Here is a 27,947-nt window from a genome sequence, read left to right on the forward strand (position 1 = left end):
GTGTATCAAGTGTTCAGTACAAAACCTGTTAAATAGGAAAGAAGTAGACCTTACCACGCGTTGTCTAGTGCGTTGAATTACATTAACGTGTCATCATTGTCCAAGCTCTTGGGAGAAGTATAACGTGATAAACCTTACCTATTGGCTGCAACACGACTGTCGACGAGTTAGGAAAACACTCACCTACCCGAGACCGAATAACCCAGCTGCTGTGTTTAAGGATATGAACGCATGGATAATCCGCCCACTGTGATTGCAGCTTTATGTGGGCAAAAGCGAACAGGTATCGTTTAAAATGCACTCATGGACAGATTGATTTGCTCCAGTGGAGTTAAAGGTGACTTTGGGCTTTAATCATAAATGTCAGGTTAATCTGTTCTGAAATGCTCGTTTGTTGTTCACTCCACGTGATAATTGCTGTAATATGGAGATAGCCCAAGTGGGTGTGCGACAGGGTCGACGTCGAAGTCCTTGTTTCTCTTAGTTATCTGCGCAGTGTAATAGGACACCTTATCGACATGTCCCATTCCCGACCTGGAGCAAATATACCTGTGGAGCGCAACTAAACAGCCATGAAGTCACTGTATTCCAAGTTTATTCTGGTCGGTTTATCATTTATAAGTATTTCACTGGGACTTCAATTCATGTGGTGGAAAAGAGGACGTATTGTTGTTTATGAGACAACCGTGTTACCCGATACGGACATTAAGATTAAGTCGGATACCAATGTCGGTATATTCACACCAACACCGATATGTAACAGTTTAGACGGAGGTTGTGGATCTCGGTCAGCAGGTTCAAAGGCGACAGTGGACATCAGGAAGAAGAAAGCATCAGATATTCCGTTTATTTGGGACACGGGATCAGGTCACGACAGGATACCGGACCAAATGAAACACATCCCGTTGAATATTCTAAATGGAGATAATCGTACCCGCGTTATTCTTGTCGACAGTGGGCCGGTCAACTGGAACGTCAAGGAAGGAAAACAAACATTTATAGACCATCAATGCCCAGTTCAAAACTGCAAGCTGGTTGATAAATCTACCAGTGAAAAGCGAATAGATGCCATATTGTTCGGCCAGGATATTGGCTGGCTACAGGAATATGAAAGCAAATACAGACATCCCGACTCAGTGTGGATATTCTTTGCTTTAGAAAGTCCTATGGCCACCGGGAAATTTGATTTTGTCCGACAGTTAAACTGGACAGCAACATACCGCAGAGATTCAACAATGGTCGCGCCCTATGAGCGCTGGTTGCGTTTTGACAACGCATCAAGTATTACACGCACAAGAAATTACGCTAAAGGGAAATCCAAGATGGCCGCCATGTTTGTGTCAAATTGTGCAGCGTCAAATGGGCGTTTGGAATACGCCAAAGAACTAAAACAATACGTTGAGGTTGATATTTACGGTTACTGTGGAGACAAACAGTGCGCAAGGAATAATGCTAAAACCTGCTTTGGGATGTTAAACAAAGACTACAAGTTTTACCTTGCATTTGAGAATGCTAACTGTAGGGATTACATAACGGAAAAGTTCTTCGTCAACGGATTAAGGTAAGTGTAGAAAGAAGAAATAAATGTTTTAACATGTGAAGGGAAATACTGCAATCTCTAATAGGTCGTCATGATGATGTTGAAATACTGCAAACTCGGTCACGACAACTACGTGAAACATAGTCGTCGTAGTAGTGGCAGCAGTAGCTGTTGTAATAGTCGTTGTCGTCGTCGTAGTAGTAATATCTGTGATAGCAGTCGTTGTTGTCGTCGTAGTTGTAACCAAGAGTGACACTCACGGTTTTGTTTTCATTCAGATGATGACTAGATAAATGTGTTAAACTTGGAGATACAGAATTTTGAATGTAGTTGTAATTTTTATATTAACTGTTTATATAAATATATAACAGGGAGCGCAGATAATCAAGGTAATTAGTGGTATTAATTAGTTGTCCGAAACTGGATGACATGAGGGCAGTATAGGGGAAATTAAACGGTCAGAAGGGAGATACAAAGCTGGAGACAAAACTGGGGCAAAAGGGAGATTGGGGAGCGGTTTGCGGGAGACGAGTGGCTTGGTCAGAGATCGCTGCGCTCCCAAGACGCAAGACACTCAGGCTTACTTAGAGTAAGTTTTCTGTACGTTGTTGATTATACCGTTCGATGTTACTAAATAAAAAAGCCACTAGACGTATCTCGAAGTTGGCTGTTCCTGCTCGGTTGTATCTGGGAGAGAAGCGACCAGATTAAAGAACTTGGTTAAACAAACTAGACGGCGTGGTCTAGAGAACTTTGTGCCGTGACCCGGATCTGGGAAGCACAGACTTCACCCAGGAACGCCGAAGGAACATATCTTAAGGTAAACTCTACCATGAATATCAATTCTGTTTTGTTGGCTAGAAAATATAATAAGTCAAGAAGTTAAATTTGAGCAGAAATAGTAAGTAACATAACTAAGAAGTACTGAGTGTAGAATGTGTAGAAGGTTTATCGCAAAGAGGGTAGCCTGTGAGTGTAGGTTTAGTTCAACAATCCCCCCACCTTAAATCTTTGATTTTTGCCCAGCGAATATTAGGTAGATATCACGAACGAAACTCCCCAGAGGAGATAATGCAGATATTCATCAACTTAAAGAAGCAGCGGCATCTTGCAAAAGAAGCTAGGAAGGAGGTTTTACGAAAAGAGATTGCAGAAAGACAAGGGGAGTTGAGACAACTCAGCAATAGTGCGATCGGGTACCTGACCAACCAGCTGATTTAGTAGCTTCACATTTAACAAGGGTTGAGAGAGCAATTCAAGCGCAAGGTTTACTCCAACAAGTTAGGAAATTTTCGTGGGAGGGATATAAACGTTTTACCGATTGGATTAGAGGAAGTGGAAAAGGCCTGCATTTCAGTTAGCGCTCCAGATACGGCTAAATGTACACTAGCCATTCAAACCGCGGTAGGACCAGCTGCAGATTTCCTGGTTAGGAAAATGAGGGAAACCCGCGACATTACTTGGGCTCAGCTCAAGACAGCGCTAAAAGACAGCGCATACGATACGCATAACAGAAACTGAAGAAACTTAAACAAAACCCGGGGGAGGTCATACAAGGGTATTCTGACAGTCTTCAGTCTTTAGCAGACGAGTGCTATACAGAAGAAGAACTACAATCCGCTATTGTCCAGGAAATTCTGACAGTTATATTTATAGATGGACTCAAGGATGACCACATCGCTAGGAGATTAGTAAGCGAACGACTGACGAACTTGAAGGACGCGATCAAAATAGCTACGTATGAACAGCGAACTGCCGAAACGTATAACCTATGATGGCATGTAGGGAGGAAACTCCCATGGGGATAGATTCTTTATGTAGGGACGCAAAGCTTCGGAGAAGCAAACCGAGTTACTGACGGGACGAACGGAAGCTTTAGCAGAACGGATAGACAGATTATTATCCTTAAACGCAACCAAGACTAAGACGGGATCAAAGTCTAAGACCGGATCGCCAGTGCACACGTATGCACCTCGGAAGGAGGGGAGAGAGGACGTTTACAAATCAAAGCTGTAGGGGATACCGGAGCCGACATTACTGTAATACATCAGGAGGCCTTTGAAAAGATAGCTAAAAGATGGGTCTCAGCGTACGAGGTGGACCCGAACAAACTGATACCCATGGTAGGTGTATCAGGGACAAGCTTGCAAGTGGTGACTATGGCTAAACTAGAAGTCAGGATAGGAAGGACAAAAGGACAAGGACTCATTCATGTATTGTAGTATTACAGTTGGATAATGCCCCATTCTTTAAATATCAGCCAGAGCTACTGATGGCCAGCGCCGTACATTATCCTAACGCAGGGAGACTAACTGTAGAAGTTGTCAACGAGACAAACCGATCATATAGGATTACGAAAAGACAAACAGTGGCAGTGACAGAAGGCGTGCCAGCAGAACATGTACGATCACTATAAGAAGCAATCTGTTAGGTAAGGATGAATCCTCATCGCCCGAGGAAATCAACCATTTAGGGTAAACAGTGGAAACAGATAAGTTCGGGAAAAAAGAATTAAGTCACACACCTCCCGGCCAACGATATACACTACGAAAACTGCTAAAAGCAAATGCTATTTGTGGAAACAGATTTAGAATTAGGAAAAACAGATATTGTCAAGGCCAAACTGGATACAGGTAACCACTCACCGTTTAGGCAAAAACCCTATCGAGTACGATTAAACCAACGACCTGAACTGGAAAAGAAAATACATGACATGTTAGATGCCGGAATCATAAGGCCACCTACCAGCGAGTATTAGTATTAGTACAACAGCCAAACAAACCTCTTAGGGTATGTATAGACATGGGGTCATTGAACCGTCAGTTAGGGCAAAATAGTCATCCTCTACCCCGTATGGAGGACATAACAGCGGATCTAGGAGGGGCTAACTATTTCACAGTACTGGATTTGTGGCTATTTCCAAATAGAATTGGAAGAAGAATCTAAAGCTAAAACGGCGTCACTACCAGATATAAGTGTATGAGTTTAATAGACTACCTGTCGGCATATCTACTGCCCCAGCAATATATTCAGAACTTAATGGACAAAATTATGGCTGGGGCTCTTAACAAATATGTGAAGGCATTTATAGATGTCATTTTGGTGTACTCTAAGACCTTAAAAGAAGATCTGAAACACTTGGAGGATGTGTTTATTTGATTGAGAAAGGCAGGGCTAAAACTCAAAACATCTAAATGTGAATTTCTTGAGAGAAAGATTAAATACATAGGCCATAAAATATAAAAAAGGGATAAAACCCGACCAGATAGAAGTAATACAGAAGCTACAAAGACCAGGAACAGTGAAACGAATTAGGTCATTTATAGGGTGTCTGTCCTTATACCGGACATTTGTACCCAACTTTTCGGAGATAGCTCAGCCATTAACAGCAATGACTCGAAAACATTCCAAATTTGACTGGACGGAACAGGAGAATGCCGCTTTTGAAGAGCTACAGTATAGACTGGCATTAGCACCTGTATTACCTAATGCAGACCCAACCAAACCATTTAAACTATACACTGATGTATCCTTACATGCGGTAGGAGGTATGCTGACACAAGACTTTGACGATGGGGAGAAAGTGATACAGTATCCATCACACCAGCTTAGACCAGGACAACGGAAATGGCCGTGTATTGAGAGTGGGGTAATCTAAAACCTATAATGTCATAAAGCAAAGGCACTATATAGTGGATGCAAAGTTCACAATATTCACATATCACAAACCTCTAAGATCGCTATTTACCCACGGATACAGAGATTGGGCATTATCTTGGGCGAAATGAATTGTGACATGAACCATACTCCCGGGAAGGATAACGCTCACGCGGATATGTTATCTGAAGACAGACAAATATATGTACAGCTGTAGACATAGGCAAACCTAATTACGTAATGACAGAACTGAAGGAAGGGGATGAGTCAAGCGATGAACTTTCAATAGCGAGAAAAGGGAGCTGAGCTAGATGGGAAACTTATGATCACTGATCTTAAGACGATTCAGAATCAAGACCCAGAACTAAGAGAACTTAGGAGAAAATTAAGGGCTGGAATGTCAGATAAATCAACTGAAGATTATGTCCTACTAGAAGGAATTCTATATCACGTTAGTAGGCCTATTAAGAATGACAAAAGTCCCTCACTACAGTTGACAGTACCTGGAAACATGTCCATGGTGGTACTGGAGGCGATGGAGTGTACATGGCGGACACAATGGCATTGACAAGACCTACGATAAGGTACGGAGCAGATATTAGCGACCGGTATAGAGTTTTCGGATTCGGAAGACGTTCCAGAAACTCAGGACTCTGCACTTACCTGTAATTTGATGAGACTGTTATGACTTTTGGTAAAGGTTATAAGAAAAGTGAACTCGCGTTTCAATTTAGTATGTTTGAACTGACGGAGAAGGGACCTGACTGACTGACTGACTTTTGTCGTCATGGTTTAGGGTGTGTTGAGCAAGGATGCTGTCACACCAAGACAGGTAAATTACAGGTTATGTTTTGTATATATATATAGTCTGGCGGGAGAAGATATAGGTTCACAAAACTATGTATTTGTATCAGTTGTATGCAATGACGCTTTAGCAAGAAGTGATTTTGTAGAAACTTATATTACAGATGGGGAGAGGGCAACGAGGGCTAATACCGTTTACTGTGAACTTACGATCATACGATCATACGATCGGCAGCTAAATAAAATCAGAGACATCGTTTTTATTTTTAAAGATACAGTGAATGAGTTACAAATGCTAAAGGGTAAATATGAGGACGTCACTAAGTATGTACACACAAGTGTTAAGGCCTTACTGACAACGGAAGGCCAGCAGATCGTGGATATATATAATAGGTTTAGAACTATTTATGACAGGTTACAAGTGATTACAAGAACTAAGAAGGTTAAGAGACATGAATTGAATGTAGGTGGATTCTTATCTCAATTAATTGGCACAGCAGGTCAGGATGATATGGACAAAGTAGGACTACATGTCAGTTCTATAAGGGACAGCCAGGAGAATGTTATCAACGTTTTGGAACATAGTCTGACCATATTGAACGTTACGAACACAGATATCCAAATGAACAAAGCAATCATACGAAGAATAGGAAATCCCACTGTAGCTATGTCAACAAAGATTTAGGATCTGTATGATAAAATCAGCGCAGGTTTGAGACCCGTGTTATCCTATACGGAAACAGTAGGACAAATTCACGCTGTGTTTCATTTGCTAGGTAATGCAGTAAGTACTCGAGGCAGACATTACAAGAAATGTTTAGTCAAGTACAACGTTGCCTACGAGGTCAAAATTCGAGAACGTTAATTCCCGAGCATGCACTACGGAAGGTCTTGTAAGATCTAAAAAGGAAATTACCACCTACCCTTAGATTACCGTACGTAGTTAGTAAAGAAAACTTACAACGCTACTATAAATAATTCAGAACAACCCTCATACCTGATCGGAATCCATTCCATGTCGTTATGGTAATACCTTTACTTCAAGTATCTACATATTTCGAATTGTATAAGATGGTACCTACCCCCGACAAGTCAGGGAATTCCACTTACACCTTCGTAACCGAAAGCCCTTTTTGACTATATCCCCTGATAAAGGAAAATATACTCTATTACATAAAAACCGAGGTAAATTCATGCATACGGCAAGATATCACGTATTGTCCACTAACTGCAGCGACATACGTCACTAATTCGGCGCCGGGTTGTCTCACTTCCCTATTTCTATAAAAAAAGTTGATGATATTAGGAAACATTGTAAAACAAGCATAAGTGTAATTGAAATACCTATCAGATGCTCAGCTCATTCCACGCATTTCAATCTACCCGTTTATCTCAGGCCCGATTCACAATATAAAATTCGACCAAGTTTACATAAAGAACTGTATTTGGAATTGTATACCCTCTCAACTTGTAAACCGGTGTACCAATTCGTTACTACCACTTTAACACCTACATTATATAAAACATTGGAAGGAAAGCCAATTGATAATATTGATCAGTTAATGGATGAACTAAATGAAGGTAAGGACGATATAGACTCCAAGGATAATGAGGAGAAGTCCCTATCATCTAGTTTAGTAGTATCATATAGTGTTACAGGAATCTAGCCAACGAACGAATTGAAAATAATCCAGTAGAGCTGAGAGAGAAAGCCCGTCGATCCACCTCGAGAGGACGAGCGAACTCCAGTCACACTTTTTGCAGAACCCTCTCGTATGCAGATACCCGAAGCGAGTCCAAGTCCGACTCCACGAGTAACTGGCCGAAAAAGGAAACGATCAGCGTCCCCACGTGAGAGGATGAGGGAAGAATCCAATGAGAGAGAGAGAGAGAGAGAGAGAGAGAACCCTGTAATCTCACAACACAACCTGATAATGGTGTAGGATCGCTTCGTATGCTGAACTGAAGAATTCAAAAACACAGAGTCGTGAACGTGTTGATATCTCTCTCTCTCTCTCTCTCTCTCTCTCTCTCTCTGTGTGTGTGTGTGTGTGTGTGTGTGTGTGTGTGTGTGTGTGTGTGTGTGGTTATTGGCGGTGTAGGTGGAACTCAAGTACAGGTATTTGTAAAGGACTGTGTGGACATCTTAACTATTAGTCGACACTTAACTTGTATGAGCTGCCAGACACCTCCGAGTTGATAAAGTGTAAGGTGGGACCGTGAAATCCTTCCATAATGAGGTGATCTGAACTCAAAAAGACTGAACTGTGGTGAAAACATAACAGAACATAAATAATTAAATAAGTATATGCAAGAAAATGCTACTACTTAGAAGGGGAGTATTGTAACCAGGAGTTACACTCCCGCTTTTGTTTTCATTCAGATGATGACTAGATAAATGTATTAAACTTGGAGATACAGAATTTTGTATGTAGTTGTAATTTTTATATTAACTGTTTATATAAATATATAATATAACTGTAGGTGAGAAACAGGGAGCGCAGATAATCAAGGTAATTAGTGGTATTAATTGGTTGTCCGAAACTGGAAGACATGAGGGCAGTATAGGGGAAATTAAACGGTCAGAGGGGAGATACAAACCGGACCGTGTAGCAATAGACAGATGCATAGTAGGTTGAACGTAGTATGGGGACTGGAGGGTTAAGTGGCATGGACAACAAGAGACGGACCTTGTACAATGTCACTAGCAAGGAACATATAGTTGATCATGGACTTAGAATTAGGGATGGGGTATGGCATCTAAAGAATGCGTTTCTGGTTTGATGGATTTTGGACGATGAAAGCAAAGCTGGGGACAAAACTGGGGGCGAAAGGGAGATTGGGGAACGGTTTGCGGGAGACGAGTAGCTTGGTCAGAGATCGCTGTGCTCCCAAGACACTCAGACTGACTTACAGTAAGTTTGGTAAGTGTCTGTGCTGTTATCTGTTGTTGATTATACCGTTCGATTTTATTAAATAAAAAGCCACTGGACGTATTTCGAAGTTGGTTGTTCCTGCTCGGCTGTGTTTGGGAGAGAAGCGACCAGATTAAAGAACCTGGTTACATAGTAGTAGCTGTGATAGCCGTCGTTGTCGTCGTAGTAGCTGTTATAGCAGTCGTTGTCGTCGTAGTAGCTGTAGTAACAGTAGTTGTCGTCGTACTAGTAGTAGCAGTAGCTGTTGTAGCATTCGTTCAATCGTCGTCGTAGTAGTAGCAGCTATTGTAGCAGTCCTCGTACTAGTAGTAGCTGATGTAGCATTCATAGCAGTAGACGTCGGTGTAGGAGTAGTAGTAGTAGTAGCTATTGTAGCAGTCCTCGTACTAGTAGTGGCTGATGTAGCATTCATAGTAGTAGACGTAGTAGTAGTAGTAGTAGACGTAGACGTAGACGTAGACGTAGTAGTAGTAGTAGTAGTAGTAGCGGCAGTTACAGACGCAGAGAAACAGACTAATAATACAAATGTGTCAGCTATGTCACAAAGTTTAGGCCGATTAACAGTCAAATATAATTTCATTCACGGTATTTAAACACCCTATTTCAAACTAAGCACCAATTCTAGAGCTTGTCTAAGATGCCCTTGTTCAAAACAACCTTAACGCTAAAATTATCGTAAGTCCATGTAACAGTATCATTCCCTTGCACGGACATCTCTTCGAACAACACGCAAGAATGTAGTGGATCCTAGCCAGTCGGGGACACCTCCGAATGGAAGCTAGGGGTAAAGAAACCACATTTGTCCTGCTTACGGCATGTTTTGGAACAATACCATGACATCATCAAACTCCCGGTTTGGGTTTTAGTAGCACTTCATTTCACTTTGAGTGAGTGAGTTTAGTTTTACGCCGCACTCAGCAATATTCCACCAATATGACGGCGGTCTGTACATAATCGAGTCTGGACCAGACAATCCAGTGATCAACAACATGAGCATAGACCCGCACAATTGGGAACCGAAGACATGTGTCAACCAAGTCAGCGAGCCTGTTAACCCGATCCCGTTAGTCGCCTCTCACGACAAGCATAGTCGCCTTTTGCAGCTAGCATGGGTTGCTGAAAGCCTATTCTACCCCAAGACCGTGACGGGTCCATTTCACTTTGAGGTTGTGGGTAGCCTAGTGGTTGAAGCGTCCGCTTGTGACTCCATGTGGATGCAATGTGTAACGCCCAATTCTGATGTCCCCTGCCGTGATATCTCAGGAACATCGCTAAAAGCGGCGTAAAATCATATCCACTCTTATCAATCACTTACTTTAAGATTCTGGACCCAGATTTTCGAAACTCTCTTAGTGCTAAGATAATCGTAAGTTAATGTTAATGTATGGCACTTACGACTGTCTTAGCGCGAAGAGAGCTTCGAAAATCCGGGCCCTGTTTCACGTGAAAACTGAAATAGCCGTTTTACCTGGTAATGACATATATCATTAGCCGTGTTCAGCCAAAGAGCCGATGGAGGTACGCTGTGTCCTATTACTGTTATCGAGATTTGTTTGCGTACGCTGTCGATAAATTGATACATGAATCGATCGTGTCTGTCCACAGCGTGTTGGACGCTCTGTAAACAATCTACAGCTCAATCTATGAATTCTGGGCTATTTGCTTAGTAAAAGGGGACATTCAAATTATAGTTTTTCGTTGACCAGTGGCACAGTCAAGAGTTTCTTCTGATTAAGGATTCTATATTGGCTTCCACCCTTTTCCCCTATAATGTACATCGTCCTTACCCCCTACCTGTGTTATGTAAACATATCCCATCATCTGTATTGTATTACCATTGGCTTCTATCATTGTTATCATAACTGTCGGTTTCCAATCAGCGCTTGTTTATACTGGCTTCCAGCTTTCGTTAAGTCATTCCACTTGTTACTTTGTTATTGCTTTACCTGTACATATAAATATAGCTCTGTACCCCATTCTCAATCACCTGATGAAGGAGTAAGCATTAACTCCGAAACGTTGTGTTCTCATATAAAGAAGTTGATATCCATAAAATCTTCATTCTTCGCCACCATACAGATGGAATATTGCTGAGTGCGGCATAAAACAATCAAACAAGCAAGGCCATTGTATGGAAACCAGGATAATGTTGTTTCGACCGAACACGTGCTCGTTGTAATGGACTGATATATTTTGGACGATTGTTTTTGTGATTAAGCTGTAAGTGGATATTGTTTTGCTTCGTCGGATAGCACAATTGAAATCAACGCGAACACAGTAGGAAATGCATGCAGTGACCTGAGTAATCATCCCAAACTTTGGGCTCGTATTTTGTATGAACCTGCACACATGAAAGCTATACCCATCGTCTACTGTCGTATGCACAGGCACCTTCTACGGAACCGGACTTGTGGAGACCTTTCCATGCATGAAGTTCAATTTTGATACCTCATGAACTGCTTGATCATCGAGTATATGCAATTGCAATATGCGAAATATGAATAGTTTATGATGTGAGGAAACATTTAGAAATTCATAAATTTTCACAAGTTTCCTTAGTTGGAAATTTATGTTTCATTCCAGATATCAAGGGTAATTATTTGAATAGTTTTGGTGTGTCCATATTACCTTTTATGAAAAGATGGTCACAGAATTTCCCACTTTGTGAAATACTGGGTTCGCATTGTTGAATTTTAGGAAATACTTCAGCCTTTGATATCAAGGTTCATATGACCATATTAGCTCCTACCAATCAGGGCCAGTGGTTGTTGCTCGCCAGGCTACGTGCGTGTTGACGCTCATTTATCTTCGTCATATGTTGTCATAGACACCTTTGACCTGTGATAACCTTCTGATAAAGATCGTCGTTGTAATTTGTTGAAGTAAATAAACTGTGTCATACAAGTAAATAAAAAAGAAATAATAAAATAAAAAAGGATTTAGCTGAACGAAACATTGTTATTCAAGCGAGCAAGGTCACCCGCTTAATCACATCCCACGAAGACAGATTTTTAGCCTTTAAGTGTTTATCGATCTCAACTCCCTAGGGAACATACAACTGTTGCAGTTTCTAGGTGCACCGAAGCATTCAGTCTTTCCCATCCTTACGAGGTACCCATACACAGGTGGGAGGACTGGGACACATAGTCACAGTACTTCGCTTTCTTGCCCTTGCTGGACGATAAAATTGCTTAGGTCATTTAAAGAACTGGCACTTGTTTTGAATACAAGTTTCTTTCAGAGTCTTAATCTTGTTATCTCATACCCGACTTCGTGGATCACAAGGCACTTATTCTGAATAGACGTCTTATGAACGCACCACCATTTCTCACCCCTAAACTAAACGCATGATGTGCACGTGCACAAAGCAGTCGCCCCATACATGGGGTCCATTCTTGATTTTAGTCGGGTTTTTTTCAAGAAGGTCGAGAAATCACCCAGAACATTAAATTTGAACATACCCCAATCATCGTTCAAAAGCGACTACATTCCAAATAATTATGGTTGTAAGGAAGTGCATTCTCAAATCATTCAATAATATCATATCAACATTGATCGACTCCGATAAATCTCCTAAATAGTTTTAATCGTAAATAAAAAAATAATGAAGTTCACCTACTTTTTTTGAAGAGTATATAAGCATGTGCTTGTCTAACGTCTTTCTCAGTTCTGTTGCTCTATTTTGCGACGGTCTGTAAATATTATATTCGACTCTGAACCAGGCAGTCCAGTGATTGACATCATGCGATACGATGACAAAGCATGTGTTTATGAAAACGATGATACCAGGCGAAACCCGTCCTGAACATTTGGAAAAGCTAGTCGATTGTTTACCTGCAAATCACCGGGACCCTCAGGTACAACTCAAAAACAGGGAATTGTTCCTGAGATGTACGTTTTGTCAATGGTGCGTGAAATTTTGAAATGCCCTGAACAAGTTTTCCATAAAACGTGTTTAAAGGCATTATTCTATTTTAATGATACGTTTTGTGTATGAAGTTTAAATGCTGCATTAACCGTCTGAATACGTTTTAGTGTTTGTTTTGCTCGTTCTAAATATATTTGAATTAATAATATCAGTGTGCTTGTTGCTTAGTCGATAATATGAGTGAGTGAGTGAATTACGTTTTTACACCACTTCTAGTCACATCACAGCAATATCACGGCGGGGGACACCAATAAGCTTCACAAATTGCGTCCATGTGGGGAATCTGACCAGGGTCTGCGGCGTGACAAGCGAACGTTTTAACCATTAGGCTACCCCACTAATAATATGAAGGAAAGGTACACGTTCCCTCTCTCCTCACCTTCTTTTGTTGAGTAACAGAAATTCTCATCTCAACATAATGCTCTTCGGATTCAATTTAAACTTCTTATTATTTCACTGGAAACCATTTTATGTAAACTAAATTGTGATTTGCCCCAATACCTCCTGTCATACAGAATTGTTAAATGTCGTGTTCAGAGGAGGAAACCACTTTTGTGCTGTGAATGTTTGATGTAGTGAAGATTAGGTGTTAGGATTTTAGCAAATCCCCAAAGGAACTGAATACAAGCTGACAACTGTATAGCGTTATAGCTGTACTGGCCAGACCAAAATATCCTACCCCTGAGTACTTGTTTTGATGAAAGCCATTACAAACATTAGCAGTACGTTATAGTACTAAAAACATTCATCGAAACTCTCTCAAACTCGCCCTTTATACCATCAAGCAACATGTCACCACCGAATCACCATTTATTGCTTCTTTCAATTTTGCCACTTTCCGACATATACTTAACTGCAAAGTAAATGCAAGTTTCAAAAAAATGAAATCTCATAAAAGTAAGCGTTAACGTTTATGTCTTTTATTAAAGAAACGACGAAAAAATAATTAATTTTTTTTAAAAAATAGGAGAGAATTGCGGTTATTTGGTTGTTAAGTACATATTTTTATTGTCAGGCAACAAATGGGGTACTCCCATGACCAGCACAATGTGACCGTGTAAGTGGTGACATATGGTGGCCAGATGCCTGGTTGGTAGGCCCTGGTTGTATGTATTCTAAATATTCTCTGGCCAACGTACATGAAACGGCCATGTTGACCTGTACTGATAACACTGTCTAATGTGCTAGCCGGGGTCACTAGACTGCTGACGACTTGGGTGACACGTGTGTGCAAAGTACGCCCCGACCTGGGACAAGGTACTTGTGTTGTTGATGCAGCTACACAAACAACGATAACGTCGTTCGCTCACACACCATGGTCTCTGGGGTGGTTGGTGGGCTACCAGGACAACGCAACCTGTCCACAGTATATGAGGTGTTCACCAGCTATACCACGCTGGCTTGTAAATAAACGACCTTCGGGGTAATACCATTTTTATTCAACGAGTTAATGCTTTTCGCTCGTTTGATAAAATTTCACAAGTTAAATATAAATGGTTCTCCGACAAAGTATCTTAGGGGTAATAATCAGCGATATTACACCAGTCGGTGTCAATTGATGTATGTCACATCAAAGCCACGTTATTAGGCACCAAAAGGATTTTTTTACAGCTGTACTACGGTGTGAGTGAATATGATTTTACGCCGTCTCTAGCAATACTATTAATATCACAGCGGGGATACCAGAAATACACTTCACATAATGTATCCGGACGGCTAACCAGACCCGAGTCTAGGGCGTGAAGATGCTTGAACTACAAAAAATTCCCCAAATTGTACAGTTTCTGGTGTTTCACAACGTGTTATTGCTGGAATTTAGCTGAAAGTAGCTTAAAATCAAACCCACTCACTCGTGTGAAGACATGACTCTTAACCCCTGTTTCCACGTTGCCACATCACGGGCGTCCGTTGGCCATACGACGGCGCAAACAACGTGGCCGTCCACCACGAAGATGTACTGCTCGTGGATGAAGTCTTATAGTCCGACCGATTTATAGTACTCTTGGACACCTATCACGAATTTCATATTCGCCGTTCGATTCCAAAGATCATGCACTGCTGTTGTCCACACATGTGGTCGTGAACAATATGGAAACAAGATGGTTTTCTCGCTTGGTTTGTTGTTTTACGCCGCATGCAGCAGTATTATAGCTATATGGTGGTCTGTAAATAATCAAGGTTGGACCAGAAAACCCATGAGGATCAATGATTTAGAATTAATCTACGCAGTCGGGTCAAAATGTCATGTTTCAACCAAGTCAGCGAGTCTGACCACCCAGTCCAGTTAGTACGAGGAGGCAGTAGACGAGGTAGCCTACAGGTTAAATCTTTCGCTCATCACGCCGAAGGTTCGATCGCCCATATGAGAGATACCAGCTACAAACATTAGATTGCGGATAGATGTATGTAGCATTTTTCATAAGGATTACCCCTGTTTTGGCGCGGCGATGCACGTTTCACACATCTGATCGTGACTTTATACAGACGTCAAAGGCATTAAATGTCCTCACGGCTTTGATAACAGGAGGTGCAGTCCGATGCTAAGAAAACGTATGTCCAATATAATTCTCTTAGATTACCTTGTACCTTAAGGCAGACAAATGACAAGACTTTGCGTGTGTTTATCACAGATGCCACCGGTGGGGCGAGCTGCGCTCTCCTTTTCGCAAACAAAGTCCGGTTTCACAAAGCTCTCGAAAACCTGAGATCCCGTAACTTTTCTCGTAACAATCGTGCTGTACTGAGCCTAGATTTTGGAAGCTCTCTTAGTGCTAAGATAGTGGTAAGTAAATGTTAATGGACGATCTTAGCGCTAAGAGACTTTTGAAAACCTAGGCAATGTAGCATAGATTTACGACAGTCCTAGCGCTACAGTTTTGTGAAACGGGGCCCTGGTATCGTCACTACTTCATAGTGATTCATAAACACATGCTCTGTCAACTGTTGAGTTTTTTTAACAGATATTTTACGACCTTTAAAAGGTCCGTGGCGTTTATTTTCATACCTGAGTTAGCGTGGTTAAATTAGACCGGAAGTAAAGTAGTTTTAAATGACAATAGTTCTTCGGTCATTATCTCCACTGTCCATGTTGAATAAACTAATTAAGTGAGTAAATACTCCTTCATCCCCTAAAAGAAAAATATATCCCCTTTCATCCAACTATATGCAAGTCTGTTATAGAAAACACTGAGCTAGAATAAGCCATGAACACAGCTATGTATACTGACGCCCGTGAATTAGGGTTACTAGTATCCTCTTTATCATCTGTCAGATTTGGGATTACACTTTCTTAATAAATTAGAGATTTTTCGAACTTTTATTGAGTTGAGGCCGATTCTAGATTTGAACCCACACCCTCAGAGTCAGCAAAGTCAGACGCCTAACCCGCTCAGTCACTGTAGCTTCCACAAAACGGAAGTCGGACAACTGGTAGTGTGTACAGGGGTATACGCAGCGTACCCCTCGATTATACGCAGTGTACCCCTCTGAATATACGTAGTGTAACCCTCTGATTATACGTAGTGTAACCCTCTGATTATACGTAGTGTAACCCTCTGATTATACGTAGTGTATCCTCGATTATACGTAATGTATCCTCGATTATACGTGGTGTAACCCTCTGATTATACGTAGCGTAACACTCTGATTATACGTGGTGTAACCCTCTGATTATACGTAGCGTAACCCTCTGATTATACGTAGTGTAACCCTCTGATTATACGCAGTGTATCCCTCGATTATACGTAGTGTAACCCTCTGATTATACGTAGTGTATCCCTCGATTATACGTAGTGTACCCCTCTGATTATACGTAGTGTAACCCTCTGATTATACGTAGTGTATCCTCGATTATACGTAGTGTATCCTCGATTATACAAAGTGTACCCCTCTGATTATACGTAGCGTAACCCTCTGATTATACGTAGTGTACCCCACTGATTATACGTAGTGTATCCTCGATTATACGTAGTGTACCCCTCTGATTATACGCAGTGTACCCCTCTGATAAATAAATAGACATGACTCCCACGACCGAAAGCTATGAAAGCGCAATGCCATTTTGAAAGTGTTCAAATGTAACATACGTTATATCTGGGAAAACGGTTTCTTAGTTAAGTACAATTTTATTACTGTTCGAATAACAGATGTAAGTAACATTACCTTGTTAACTTATCTGTAGCTTGGGACCGCATTCATCACTGCCATAATGTTATTGTATTGACGTCCATTCTTCCTTACAAGTAACTGAACATGCAACTCAAGTATGAAAAAATGAAGTTTCACAAAAGCAAGGATAAGCGTTCACGTTTATGTCTTCTTATCAAAAACTTAACAAAAAATAGTTGATTGCTGCAGACTTACTCTGTATACTTTCATTTCTATCACGCGAAGGAACGTGGGGTGATAATTATGATGTTGATCACTTTGATATAATGCAGATGTCGCACATGGCGGTTCGGTTAAAAAACAACAACATAATAAAAACACGAAACAATGTGACAGAACGGCTGGAATACATTGTATCTGAAAATCATTTTATCTCAGGTATAATTTTATTCTTGATACATAGTTTCATAACTGATATTCCAACATTGTGTAATTTGTGCTGCAGTCTTTGCTAATATACAAATGAGCACTAATTATAATGGGACCCTCTATTATCGCTCTAGTTAATGTTGTCGAGATCAGGATTATGAACGCTGACTGACCTTTGGCATTTTCTATATTTTTCCAGTTAAGTGGTGTTTAACCTTCATTTCTGTCACATTATGTGGCACATAGTCGCAACTCCTTTAATACGATAGCAGAAATCCTGATTGCCAGGTCTGATTCGGAAATTGAAGCAACACTATATTACCGCGGCATGGCTATTTTCTTACTATGGCACGCGGTACAAGTAAACGGCTCTATCAAACGGTTACTGTTATATTACTGTAAGCCGCGTTCACGCGCATCTGTTTGCACACTTATGTATAAACGCACACATGAGCAAACTTTATATACGTGTGTAAATGTCTCATGTGAACAGATTTACTTACGTATGTAAATATACACTAGGGGCACATGTGGTCATGACCAGGTGCAGAAAAGTATACTTACATGTGTATGTGCAAACTTGTCCCGTGAGTATACCGTGTCATGTCATCTTTCAGGGGAAGAGTTACATATTCCGGAGGCAAACATCGCATATGGTCTGACAAACATCATGAACGTATTTATAAACAGTGGACTTCCAAACACCAAACACATTCCTATAGTTCCATCTATATACTGAAAAAGGCATCTAGCATATTGCAGTTGCGGCTTTCATTCGTACATCCAAATACTGGCGAACAGCATGGTCTCTAGCTTTAAATCAATTCAGCAGCTGTGAGCCATTAGTATGATTTGGATCGAAAACCCATTTGTTCATTCGGAAAGTGCCGTACCAGTCTTTGTCGTCGTTAGACTTATTCATGACGCTCTACCAAACACGGTGAGCTATTGCTTGATCAGTACATATCGAATATTGTGTTTGTCTCCTGTGAGCCTATGAAAAAAGAACATCTTTCTCACACCTGCCATGTTCATCAAAGTTTGACGCAGCTAAATCTGACGTCATTCAATGACGTCATGGAACATATGGCGTCATTTTATTGTGTTACGTTCAGTTACGCCGCACACAAAACTGAGGAGCAGGGAAGATACGGGTTATCTTGTCGGGTCCAGATGTCGACCCAACGGTTTCGCCAACATCGGGATAGCTACAAAAATACATATGTGGGGAAACTGCTTGTCCAGATTTACTGCATTAAGTGTATGAAAACACTAAACGCTGTTGTACACGCTTTGGAAACCAAAGTCAAAGCTGCCCAAAATATTAACAAAAGCAAAACTGAACTTGAAATGAGGTAATACGTTACTTGCAATCCGAGAGGAATACGTCAAAATGTTGATATCGACAATAGCGGTAGTATTGTCACCATGACTACGCAATCTGATTGTCAGATAATGATTGTTGTGATACCACCACCGGGAACTAGTGATCTATCTACCCCTCGTGTGGCTTAACGACCGCTAATCTCCCAGGAGTTTCTCTTGCTCAAACTTGGCGAGGCAGTCCCAAATATGTTCCATACGGTTCATATCGTGATCGTGCACATTATATGAAACACCGAGAAGTAGTTTTGGTCATAGTGATCACCCATCACGTACTGCACGTGCATTTGATTCACTCTTCCAACTACTGTGCTTACCCCTTGTTATACAAAACAGTAATAGTGAATTGGAACTATGTTTGTTTGTTAAACAACTTTTACAAACTTGCATAAAATTCTGAGATTTAAAGGGACACTGATGCGGAGCAATTTCCCTGGACTGGTTGTGACTTTTGTTATTGTTCGTGACTGGTTCGCGACCTCTGCTGCGCTATCCATACGCGCGATTTATAGTTTCAGTATAGACTGACCAACAAAGATGAAGTCATTATTATGAAGACAAATGAAACACTTTGAAGTTAATCATATGCCAGTGGTAAAAAAAGATGATTAGGACTGAAAAATATAGAAGTCAGTGTACGTATTAATAGTTAGTTAAATAATACCTACACGGTCTGCTCATACTTACAGTGAATTTATTACCTGACTGTAATACCTAAACATTGTACAGGTTGCCAACGTGAATCATATTTCACACACGCACTATTTACGACCTAGTGCATGTTTTCTGTAATACAGATTCTGCTGCATGCTACGACGAATAAATTAAAAGAAAATGCAGATATTAAATTTAAAACAGACTATAACAACAATGTCAGGCTATTACCTCGTTCAGGAATGTATCCATCACGATCCACTTGCAAGAATGATATTCCATTCATCTGCAGCAGGTATATGATCCTGCTCTATGTCTTGCGTCTTTCAACAGTCTAATATGCGAAAAAGTGACACATCGTTTCAGAATTTTTCACACTATAGTCTCATTGGTCACGCTAAGATTGCACACCTGTCAACTTATTGCATGATGTCCGCCATTGGATAACCAATAATGAGCAATCAATCAATCAAGGTAGCGGCGGTTAATTCTTTGAAGGAAGGATGTTGTGTTTACTCTCGCACTTTACGACAGGGTGTAGTCAGCATAGATTAGTAAATCTACACACATAAACACTGCCTTTTGACACATTTGCTGTGGAAGTAATTAATCAATCAACGTGTTATCTATTAATCATTAGATTGATGTAAAAGTTTGTCTTTGAAACTCAGCTGATAAACCCTCTTGCATCACTTACATGCACAGAGTACATAACATGCAATACATTTGCCACATCAGACCTTAATTTATTCACTCCAGACAAGAGAAATACCAAATGGGCACCTCTCGGGTAATCCATGTGGGGGTACCACTAACTACACCCGTTATAAATTCATTAACTGACCATCAAATGAATGATGACAAATAACACGTATAGGTTTATACCATCAATCGCAGGTTACAGCAAGGAAGATGTAATCTCTGCGTCGCATGCAGCCTGGAAACACTTATGGGCCGAAACTGTTTTGAGGATATGAACGGAACTTCGTCGTTACATAAGAAATACATATAGGCATTTGCTGTGTACTTGGGTAAAAAGATAAAATCATTTTTTTTCAGAAATGTTCAGACTTCTCTACCAATTCAAATAAATGAATTATGTGTTTTTATTATCGTAGATAATACACCAGGGGCGCAGCTGCCAAAATTTACGTATGATTTTTGCTATGACAGCTGGGTCAGCCCTCAAAACTATCTAAATACGTAATACGTAAATATCTCTTAAACTGTCTAAGTTTTGCCATCTGTTGGACTTATGTGAAACAAATGGCTTGCTAGCTACGTGCATGTAGACATCATATTTTTACATGACATGATTAAATATCGAGGCCATTAAACTGGATCAGTCACTGTACCATTCAGGCATCAGAAAAAACTACACCGCTGGGATATTACAAAGAGACAAGGAATACCAGGGATATTTTCAAATAACGGCATTTGTTGGACATCCACCCTTCTCACTGTTTAGGGTGAAGAAATTCTGCAAATGTGGACAGGAGCCCAGTTCCCGTGTCCGTCTTGGTCGAGGGAGCGGGTGCTGATCAATTTGCTGTTTGGTTTCGTAATTAGACCGTTGGCGAGAAACATTATTCGCTCTGCATCAGTGCCCCTTTAAATGTCTACTTGGCAATGATATGAGGATTATGAGGATTCGCACTCTTAATTTCACTTTATTTTATTCACTTTTTTTGTTAAGTGAAATTCATCTGTAGGTGTTCACTGTAAACAGACACACGTACAGTGCACGAGAATAAATTCAATATGATCTGACTCAACGCTATGGTTGTTGACGACTTTGTAACAAGTGCTGCCTGTTTGGTCAGGTGAATATTCAGGAACTATCCCCAATGGCAAACGTACTTAAGAGAAAATACGCTGATGTGAGATGAATACAGGACATTGGCGATCACATCATGCAATAACCGTGCCGTGCCGTACCATGTTTTCGGGGACGTATTTTCGGGGTATTTCTTTTCCCCGTAATTTCTTGCGTACAGCAGGGATACTCTACGACATATAGGTTCCCTGCGTACAGTGAGATGACAGCGCCACCTGTCTCGTGTGCAGAAGCTTCCGTCGCAGTCGGAACACACAGTGTTTGAAATATTCAGCTTTCAAGGAAGTTGTGGCCTAATTTCTGTCAAAGAACTAAAGTTCTACTATTGAACGTAATGCACTTTGAAAACCTACGTAAATGTATTCATAACTTTTGAAATAACGCTCGCACCTTGCCAGACGGACCATCGTCTGCTCGAGTGAAAAGCCAAACATAAATATCACGTGACTCGAATGGAATGTTGCCGACGTAATTAGAAAGAACATTGAACACCGAATTGGCCATCTCTTATACATATTTTTTCGTGCAGCAGAATTCGTACCAGTCATGTGACCTCTGGGTTCATTTAAAATACTACTGCGATGATGCTATACCGCACAGACATGACACGTATTATTGTCCCTGACATTAAAATAGTCAAGAAACATTACCAGTTTGCTTTTAATTAAAACGATACGTTGTATTTGTTGATTTCTGTGGAGAAGAATGCATTACATGCGCTTCGATACAAGGGACTTACCCCGCGCAATAACAAGTAACCCTAAAACATTGTAAGTCATTTTAGCTCTCGTGCTTGCGGACAAGGCACGAAATGTATGTTGTATTGGAAACCTACGGACGAGAGAACATTCTAACAATAAATTTATAAAGGGTGAGGTGATATTTATTTACGGAATTACGGTTTTGATAATCTGCTGATACGCAATAGTGTTCCTGATCATCTTTTGCGCCATTACCCCGAAAACACGTTACACCATGGGAAACAACTGTATACCAAGCCTGAATTCCCTACAACTCTTCCACCGGGTATTCAACTGTGTTGGTATCCTTCGGTTCATTCCACCCCGATTTCACTGGTTACGGCATAGCTGTGTTTCATGTACCCGTGAAAATCCGGTTTAGAAGTTTTCTTCAGCAACCCATGTCTGTTGTAAGACGCAGCTAGGGATCGGGTGGTCAGACCTCCTGACTTGGTTCAAATTGTCATGATATCCCCATAGCACAGATCGTTGTTCATACTGTTGATCATTGGATCTTGTGGTCCAGACTTGAATAGTGCTGAGTGCGGCGTTAAACAACAACCACACAATACGTATTTCGTGATACGGTACTGTCGCCATAGAGAAAAGCTTTCATTGTGGATAATAAATATTAGGTGTATAAGGTACCAGGCGCGTAGCAAACCATTTTTATTCATGTAAGCCCGACAGGCTGCAAAAGCTTTATATTCAGACAGCATTGAAGACTTGCCACACCTTATCTCAACTTGTGTAGCCTCGATGTTTTTTGCTATTTATTTATTTATTTATTTATTTATTTATTTATTTATTTATTTATTTATTTATTCCCCCAATAACGGTAGTTAGGCCCCTGATTGCATAAAATAATAAAATATGCTGTGATATTGTGCTAGCCACATGAATCGATAAAAACTAGGTATTTCAGTTCCAGTGTGGGTTCCGCGCTATACCATACTGGCCGAGATATTAATGGAAGCCGAGTGTAAGTACTGACCGAAATAGAACGGTCACGTGTTAACCTTGTGTGATCGTGAACTCCACCTGAACGTCACGTTGAACACTATCAACTAGATTGAAGTGACACAAGGTGTGGCACGGTAGAGAAGTGAATCGCTTCTAGCAATATTCCAGCAATATCACGGTTGGGGGCACCAGAAATTGGCTTCACACACAGTGGGGAATCGAAACCGGGACTTCAGCGTGACGAGCGGACGCTTTAACCACACGGCTATCCCACCGCACCAAACGTTAGAGGAAAGAGTAACACGCTAGATGAAATACTGCCAAACCTAGCAACACACTCGGTCTTGACAAGCTTACAGGATGTTCCCTTCGTGGATACAATGTGTGAGGCCCATTTCGCGATATTGCTTGAATATTGCTAAAAGCGGCGTAAAACCATGTTCACTTACTACTCACTGTCAAGCTTGCGTTGCCTAGTAGTTAAAACGTACATCACGTTGAAACCGGGTTCGAGTTTTAAAAATATTTCTGGTGTTTTCCGCTGTGATATTACTGGAATATTGCTAAAAGAGGCATAAAAGTAAACTCACTCACTCACTCACTCGCAAACGGAATAGGATGTCGCTAGGTAACTCGTACAAGTATCAGCAATCACGTGACGCCCGACCTTTCACAAAGGTAACAGTGTGTTTACTTTACTGAACGAACATGTTCATTCCTTGACCTCGGGGCGTTTATCTCATAATGTGGGGAGGACGGTTACATCACCACCTTCAAAAGGTCTGGGATATTTGTAAAACCAAACATGTCCTTTAGCCGAAGATTTTAACGGTCGTCATATGACCCTTGCACAAAATTAACATTAAGGTGACAGAAAAATTCAAGGTTAAAGTAAACCTTTTATAACGTTGTATGGCAGAAAAATGGAGGGCAAGATTTGTTAAAAATAGAAACATCTGAAGTTTACTCAGAAAATGTGAAATGCTAGGTTCGTGTGTGTGACACTTACTTGAATAGTGGGAACATTTCAGTGAAAACGGGCATACCCAAGGGTAGGATAAGTGAGTGAGTTTAGTTTTACGCCGATTTTGGCAATATTCCAGCAATATCACGACGCGGTAACCAGATATGTGCTTTACTTATTGTATCCATAGGGGGAATTGAATTCGGACCTTCTGCATGGCGAGCGAATGCTTTATCTACTAGGCTACCCCACAGCTCATGTTTCAGCTTACACCTTGCCGGGGATTTCAAAGGGCGTTAATCGTTGCATCTGGATTCCATCATTCACGTCTTTGAAAATTAACAGCTTTTAAAAGTTTTTATGGCAGACACGTAGTGGACACTGCAGATTTTCATAAACAGGGCTAGACAAAATGCAGATGCAGTTCTCAATTGTTCGCCAACTCTTTCCGGTTAACTTTTAACTTGTCTTCACCTGACTGTTATTGATGGAGTTCCAGTCACCCAGTATACCAAATATTTCCGGTTCATCGATCACTTGATTGTTTGGTTCCTTCACTGACCGTCGACCCACGGCGGGAATACTGCTGAGTGTCAGACAAATAAAGAACTACTTCCACATTCAGGTACATTTTGGGAATGGCGGGTACTACCGGTAGGGATGTACCCTTTTTGCAAACACCTGGTGTCATTACTGATTTTCAAAATTTCACAGATTTCTAAGAAATTACGTTATTCGGAATTTGTTTCATGATATTCAAAACCGGGTGTTCGTTTGTACTGATGTTCTGTATTTATAATTACGGATATATTTTTTCATTGGTTATATATATTCCATTCATGCCTGGATGGGTAGAAATGGGTGCAAGTGACTCAAATCTAGGCAAAAGTTTATTTGTAAAATTCGCATATCCATCATTTAATGCTTTTGGTAAAGATTTTAAAAAGTAGTCACCTCAATAATATTTTTTTTGTAATTCGATTTTAATCTTTTCCACTTGCATTCACAACTATTTGACATTTTGCTCGGTGTCCATCCACGACCTCTGTCTGGCAATAAGCCTCGGGGTAAAGATCAAGCGTTTGACATTTTGTACTTTGCCGTAGAAATGTTAAAATCGACGACCTTGTGCAAATGTCGCTATGTTGCTGAGTTACAAGTCCTTATTAAATCAAAAACCTTTTTTCCCTACTTGTACGAAATTCTGAAGTAGATATGTTTATCATCAAAAACTACAAGAAAATGTATTTAATTTCAACACACCTACCTTATACTTTTAATGAACGCTTTGTTAATGCTTTCAAAAATTACTTTACCATGGCTATCCCCAAAATATTAAGGGTTCGGAAACTGCATCCCTTAAGGATTTATTCATCACCAAGAAGGGCAGTCGAGTACCCTTGTGGTTAGAGTGTTCATTCGCCAGCCCAAAACCCGGATTTGATTCCACATGCATACCATGTGTGTAGCCCAATCCTCGAGGGCCCCTTCATGATTTTGGTTGAAAATTGCAAACGGCCACATAAAATATATTCATTGACGCACCACCCAGCTGGCAATTCTTGACGTCACTGAAATCGAGTTCAAAGCGGTGTTCGACTGAATTGTAAACCAAAAGCCACCGTGTTCTGTCATCTGATTAGTTGAAAAACATGATCAAATGGGATTTGAGTCCCGGAAATTACAAGACTATTCGCTGCACACTGCAGCTCAGCGATGACTTACCATAACATTACTCTCATTTGCATATCACGTGACCGGACTTTTCTCTCGTTTGTAAACAAGTGCGCATACTCGTAAATAACTGAGACTGGCATAACGCAAGCGATTCGGCGAGGTTTTCATATTATTTTACATTGCTACGTAACTATTCTTCTACAAATACGTCAGTAAGGTTTATGACAATATATATTTATATTTCAAACCGGCTGCATCGTTTGTTCTCCATAAGGCTTCGATGACAGCACGTGGAGCCGTACAACCCATGTAATCAAAGGGTCGCTCTGCAAATCGAAATAGTGTCACAAGTTTTAGGATAATTTCTCAGTGAAACTGAACCATTTTAACAAAGATTTAGACTCACCAAAAATAAAACAGTTATGAAATTTGTACATTATATTGACTGAACTGTGAAAGATGTCACGAATCGTCACATCTTTCTGGAGTGTGGCAGAGATACTATGCTTGCTCGCCGCATGGAACTCTGGGTAGGAGAGTGTATTGGCTGCGTATTGACACGTAGAAACATCGCAAACAGTTTTGTTGTGTCATCGACAGTGGTGACGTCATTCAAATCATATGGTAACGTAAAGTCAGAATGACGTCACAAATGAGCAGCTCCAGATGGTACCACGGGAACCAGCCGAAATGACTAGCTGATGACACTTTACTGCTGTACCCGTACTCGATGTAAACGAGTGCATACAGTAAAACCCTTTGGTTTACTTTTTTGTTTACAATGTCGATAAACGTCTTGAGTTGGTCAATTTCCGGTTGTTTTTGAGTATTTGAAGGACGGGAATATCTCATTTCACCCGGAAATTGGCCAACACATGATGTTTATCACGCCTATGCACGTTCTTTTATGTCTTCGCGAACAGAATATTTACATTTTGGCCATAGCGATTTCCACTGCTGGCAAATATACTGACCAGTAAAAGAAACGCAATGGTTTTTATCGATTTTTTAAACAGAAGACATAAACATGAACGCTTACATTTTAATTTTTTTCGAAAACTGCGTTTCTTTTCCTGTTCAGTAGACCGTGTGATAAATGATTGAACAATCTACTTTTCTATGTTTTCAGTCACGATGTCATTCCAATTGTTATGGGCGCGCACCCAGAAGACTACGAGGAAGTTGCACCTCCACATTCCTATATCCACGTGGAGAACTTCAAGTCAGCCAAAGAGCTGGCTGAATATATGAAAATGCTGGATAAAAATGACGAACTTTATAATGAATATTTCAACTGGAAAGGGACCGGCAGTTTTCTAAATACCAAATTTTGGTGTCGGTTGTGTTCATTGGTCAGCGACGATAAGAAGCCGAGACTTATTGTTGAAAATTTAGAAACTTGGTGGAGATCCACAGATACCTGTCGCAATGGAAGATGGACAGACTGAAGGGTTGATCATAGGTGATAATTTATTTTTGTGCGTGAGTGTGGTTGAATGATTGACTCTATGTTGCATACATGCTTCAGTAGTAATCTGTATACTAGTGCAATGGCTAGAAGATGATATTTTTCTACGATGACTATAGATTTGTAAAATGAATAAAATAATGATAACAATCATTTTTCATGGTCATAAATCATGAATTCATGACGTCATTGGTTTCATTAGTTGTGACGTCACAGTGGACCGTGTGACTGATCCGATGGTCGCACTGTGACATATTATGTCGTTGCAGTTCCATCCCAAATGTCTCATTTTCATTTCCCGACGTTGTTCAGGAGCAAAAATGAGAGGCTGTTGCTTGAACTGCCGGAATGTCTGTTGTTTATGAGTGTGTGAGTTCAGTTTTTATTCCAGCAATATCACAGACTTTACGCATAGTATCCATGCGGAGCATAGAACCCAGGTCTTCGGCGTGACGAGCGAACGCTTTCACCATTTTAGTACCCACGTGGTCACGAGGTCGTTGCATACTCATCTCACATCACGTTGTTGTATCGCGTTGACCTGTGCCGTAACGACTTGATCCGATTTCTTAAAGCCTCTCAATAGGTCACTTTGTGAAGGAACTACTTTTCCATTCATAACAAACACGGGAATTCCTTCATTCTGCAACTTATATGCACTGTGGCAATGACATCGTTGTCCTTTCCCTGTTTAATTGTGAGTCGAACTGAGATATTATATCCATCAAAAAAGAAACACGCAATGTTTCCACCAGTGACGTTAGCCGAGTGAAGCAACAGCTAACCCAGAAAGAGGGTGCTGCTGAGTAGTTTACTGTAGGAGGCTCTACGAGGCGATACCAAGGGGAAAGACGAATATG

At 40.7% G+C, this 27,947-nt stretch overlaps 2 protein-coding genes across 2 annotated transcripts in view; one reads left to right on the plus strand and one right to left on the minus strand.

The window, feature by feature from the left end:
- Positions 1-27,947, minus strand: part of LOC137281824 (mitogen-activated protein kinase kinase kinase kinase 4-like) — a 286,271-nt gene that overhangs the window by 37,396 nt on the left and 220,928 nt on the right. The gene's annotated exons all lie outside the window — the stretch shown is intronic.
- Positions 15-27,240, plus strand: LOC137281825 (glycoprotein 3-alpha-L-fucosyltransferase A-like). The gene is made up of 2 exons (XM_067813452.1): positions 15-1,561; positions 26,749-27,240. The coding sequence occupies exons 1-2, from the start codon at positions 573-575 to the stop codon at positions 27,065-27,067; spliced, it is 1,308 nt and encodes a 435-aa protein (XP_067669553.1). The 5' UTR covers positions 15-572; the 3' UTR covers positions 27,068-27,240.

Source organism: Haliotis asinina, chromosome 4, assembly GCF_037392515.1.
Source record: "Haliotis asinina isolate JCU_RB_2024 chromosome 4, JCU_Hal_asi_v2, whole genome shotgun sequence".
NCBI classification, from domain to species: domain Eukaryota; kingdom Metazoa; phylum Mollusca; class Gastropoda; order Lepetellida; family Haliotidae; genus Haliotis; species Haliotis asinina.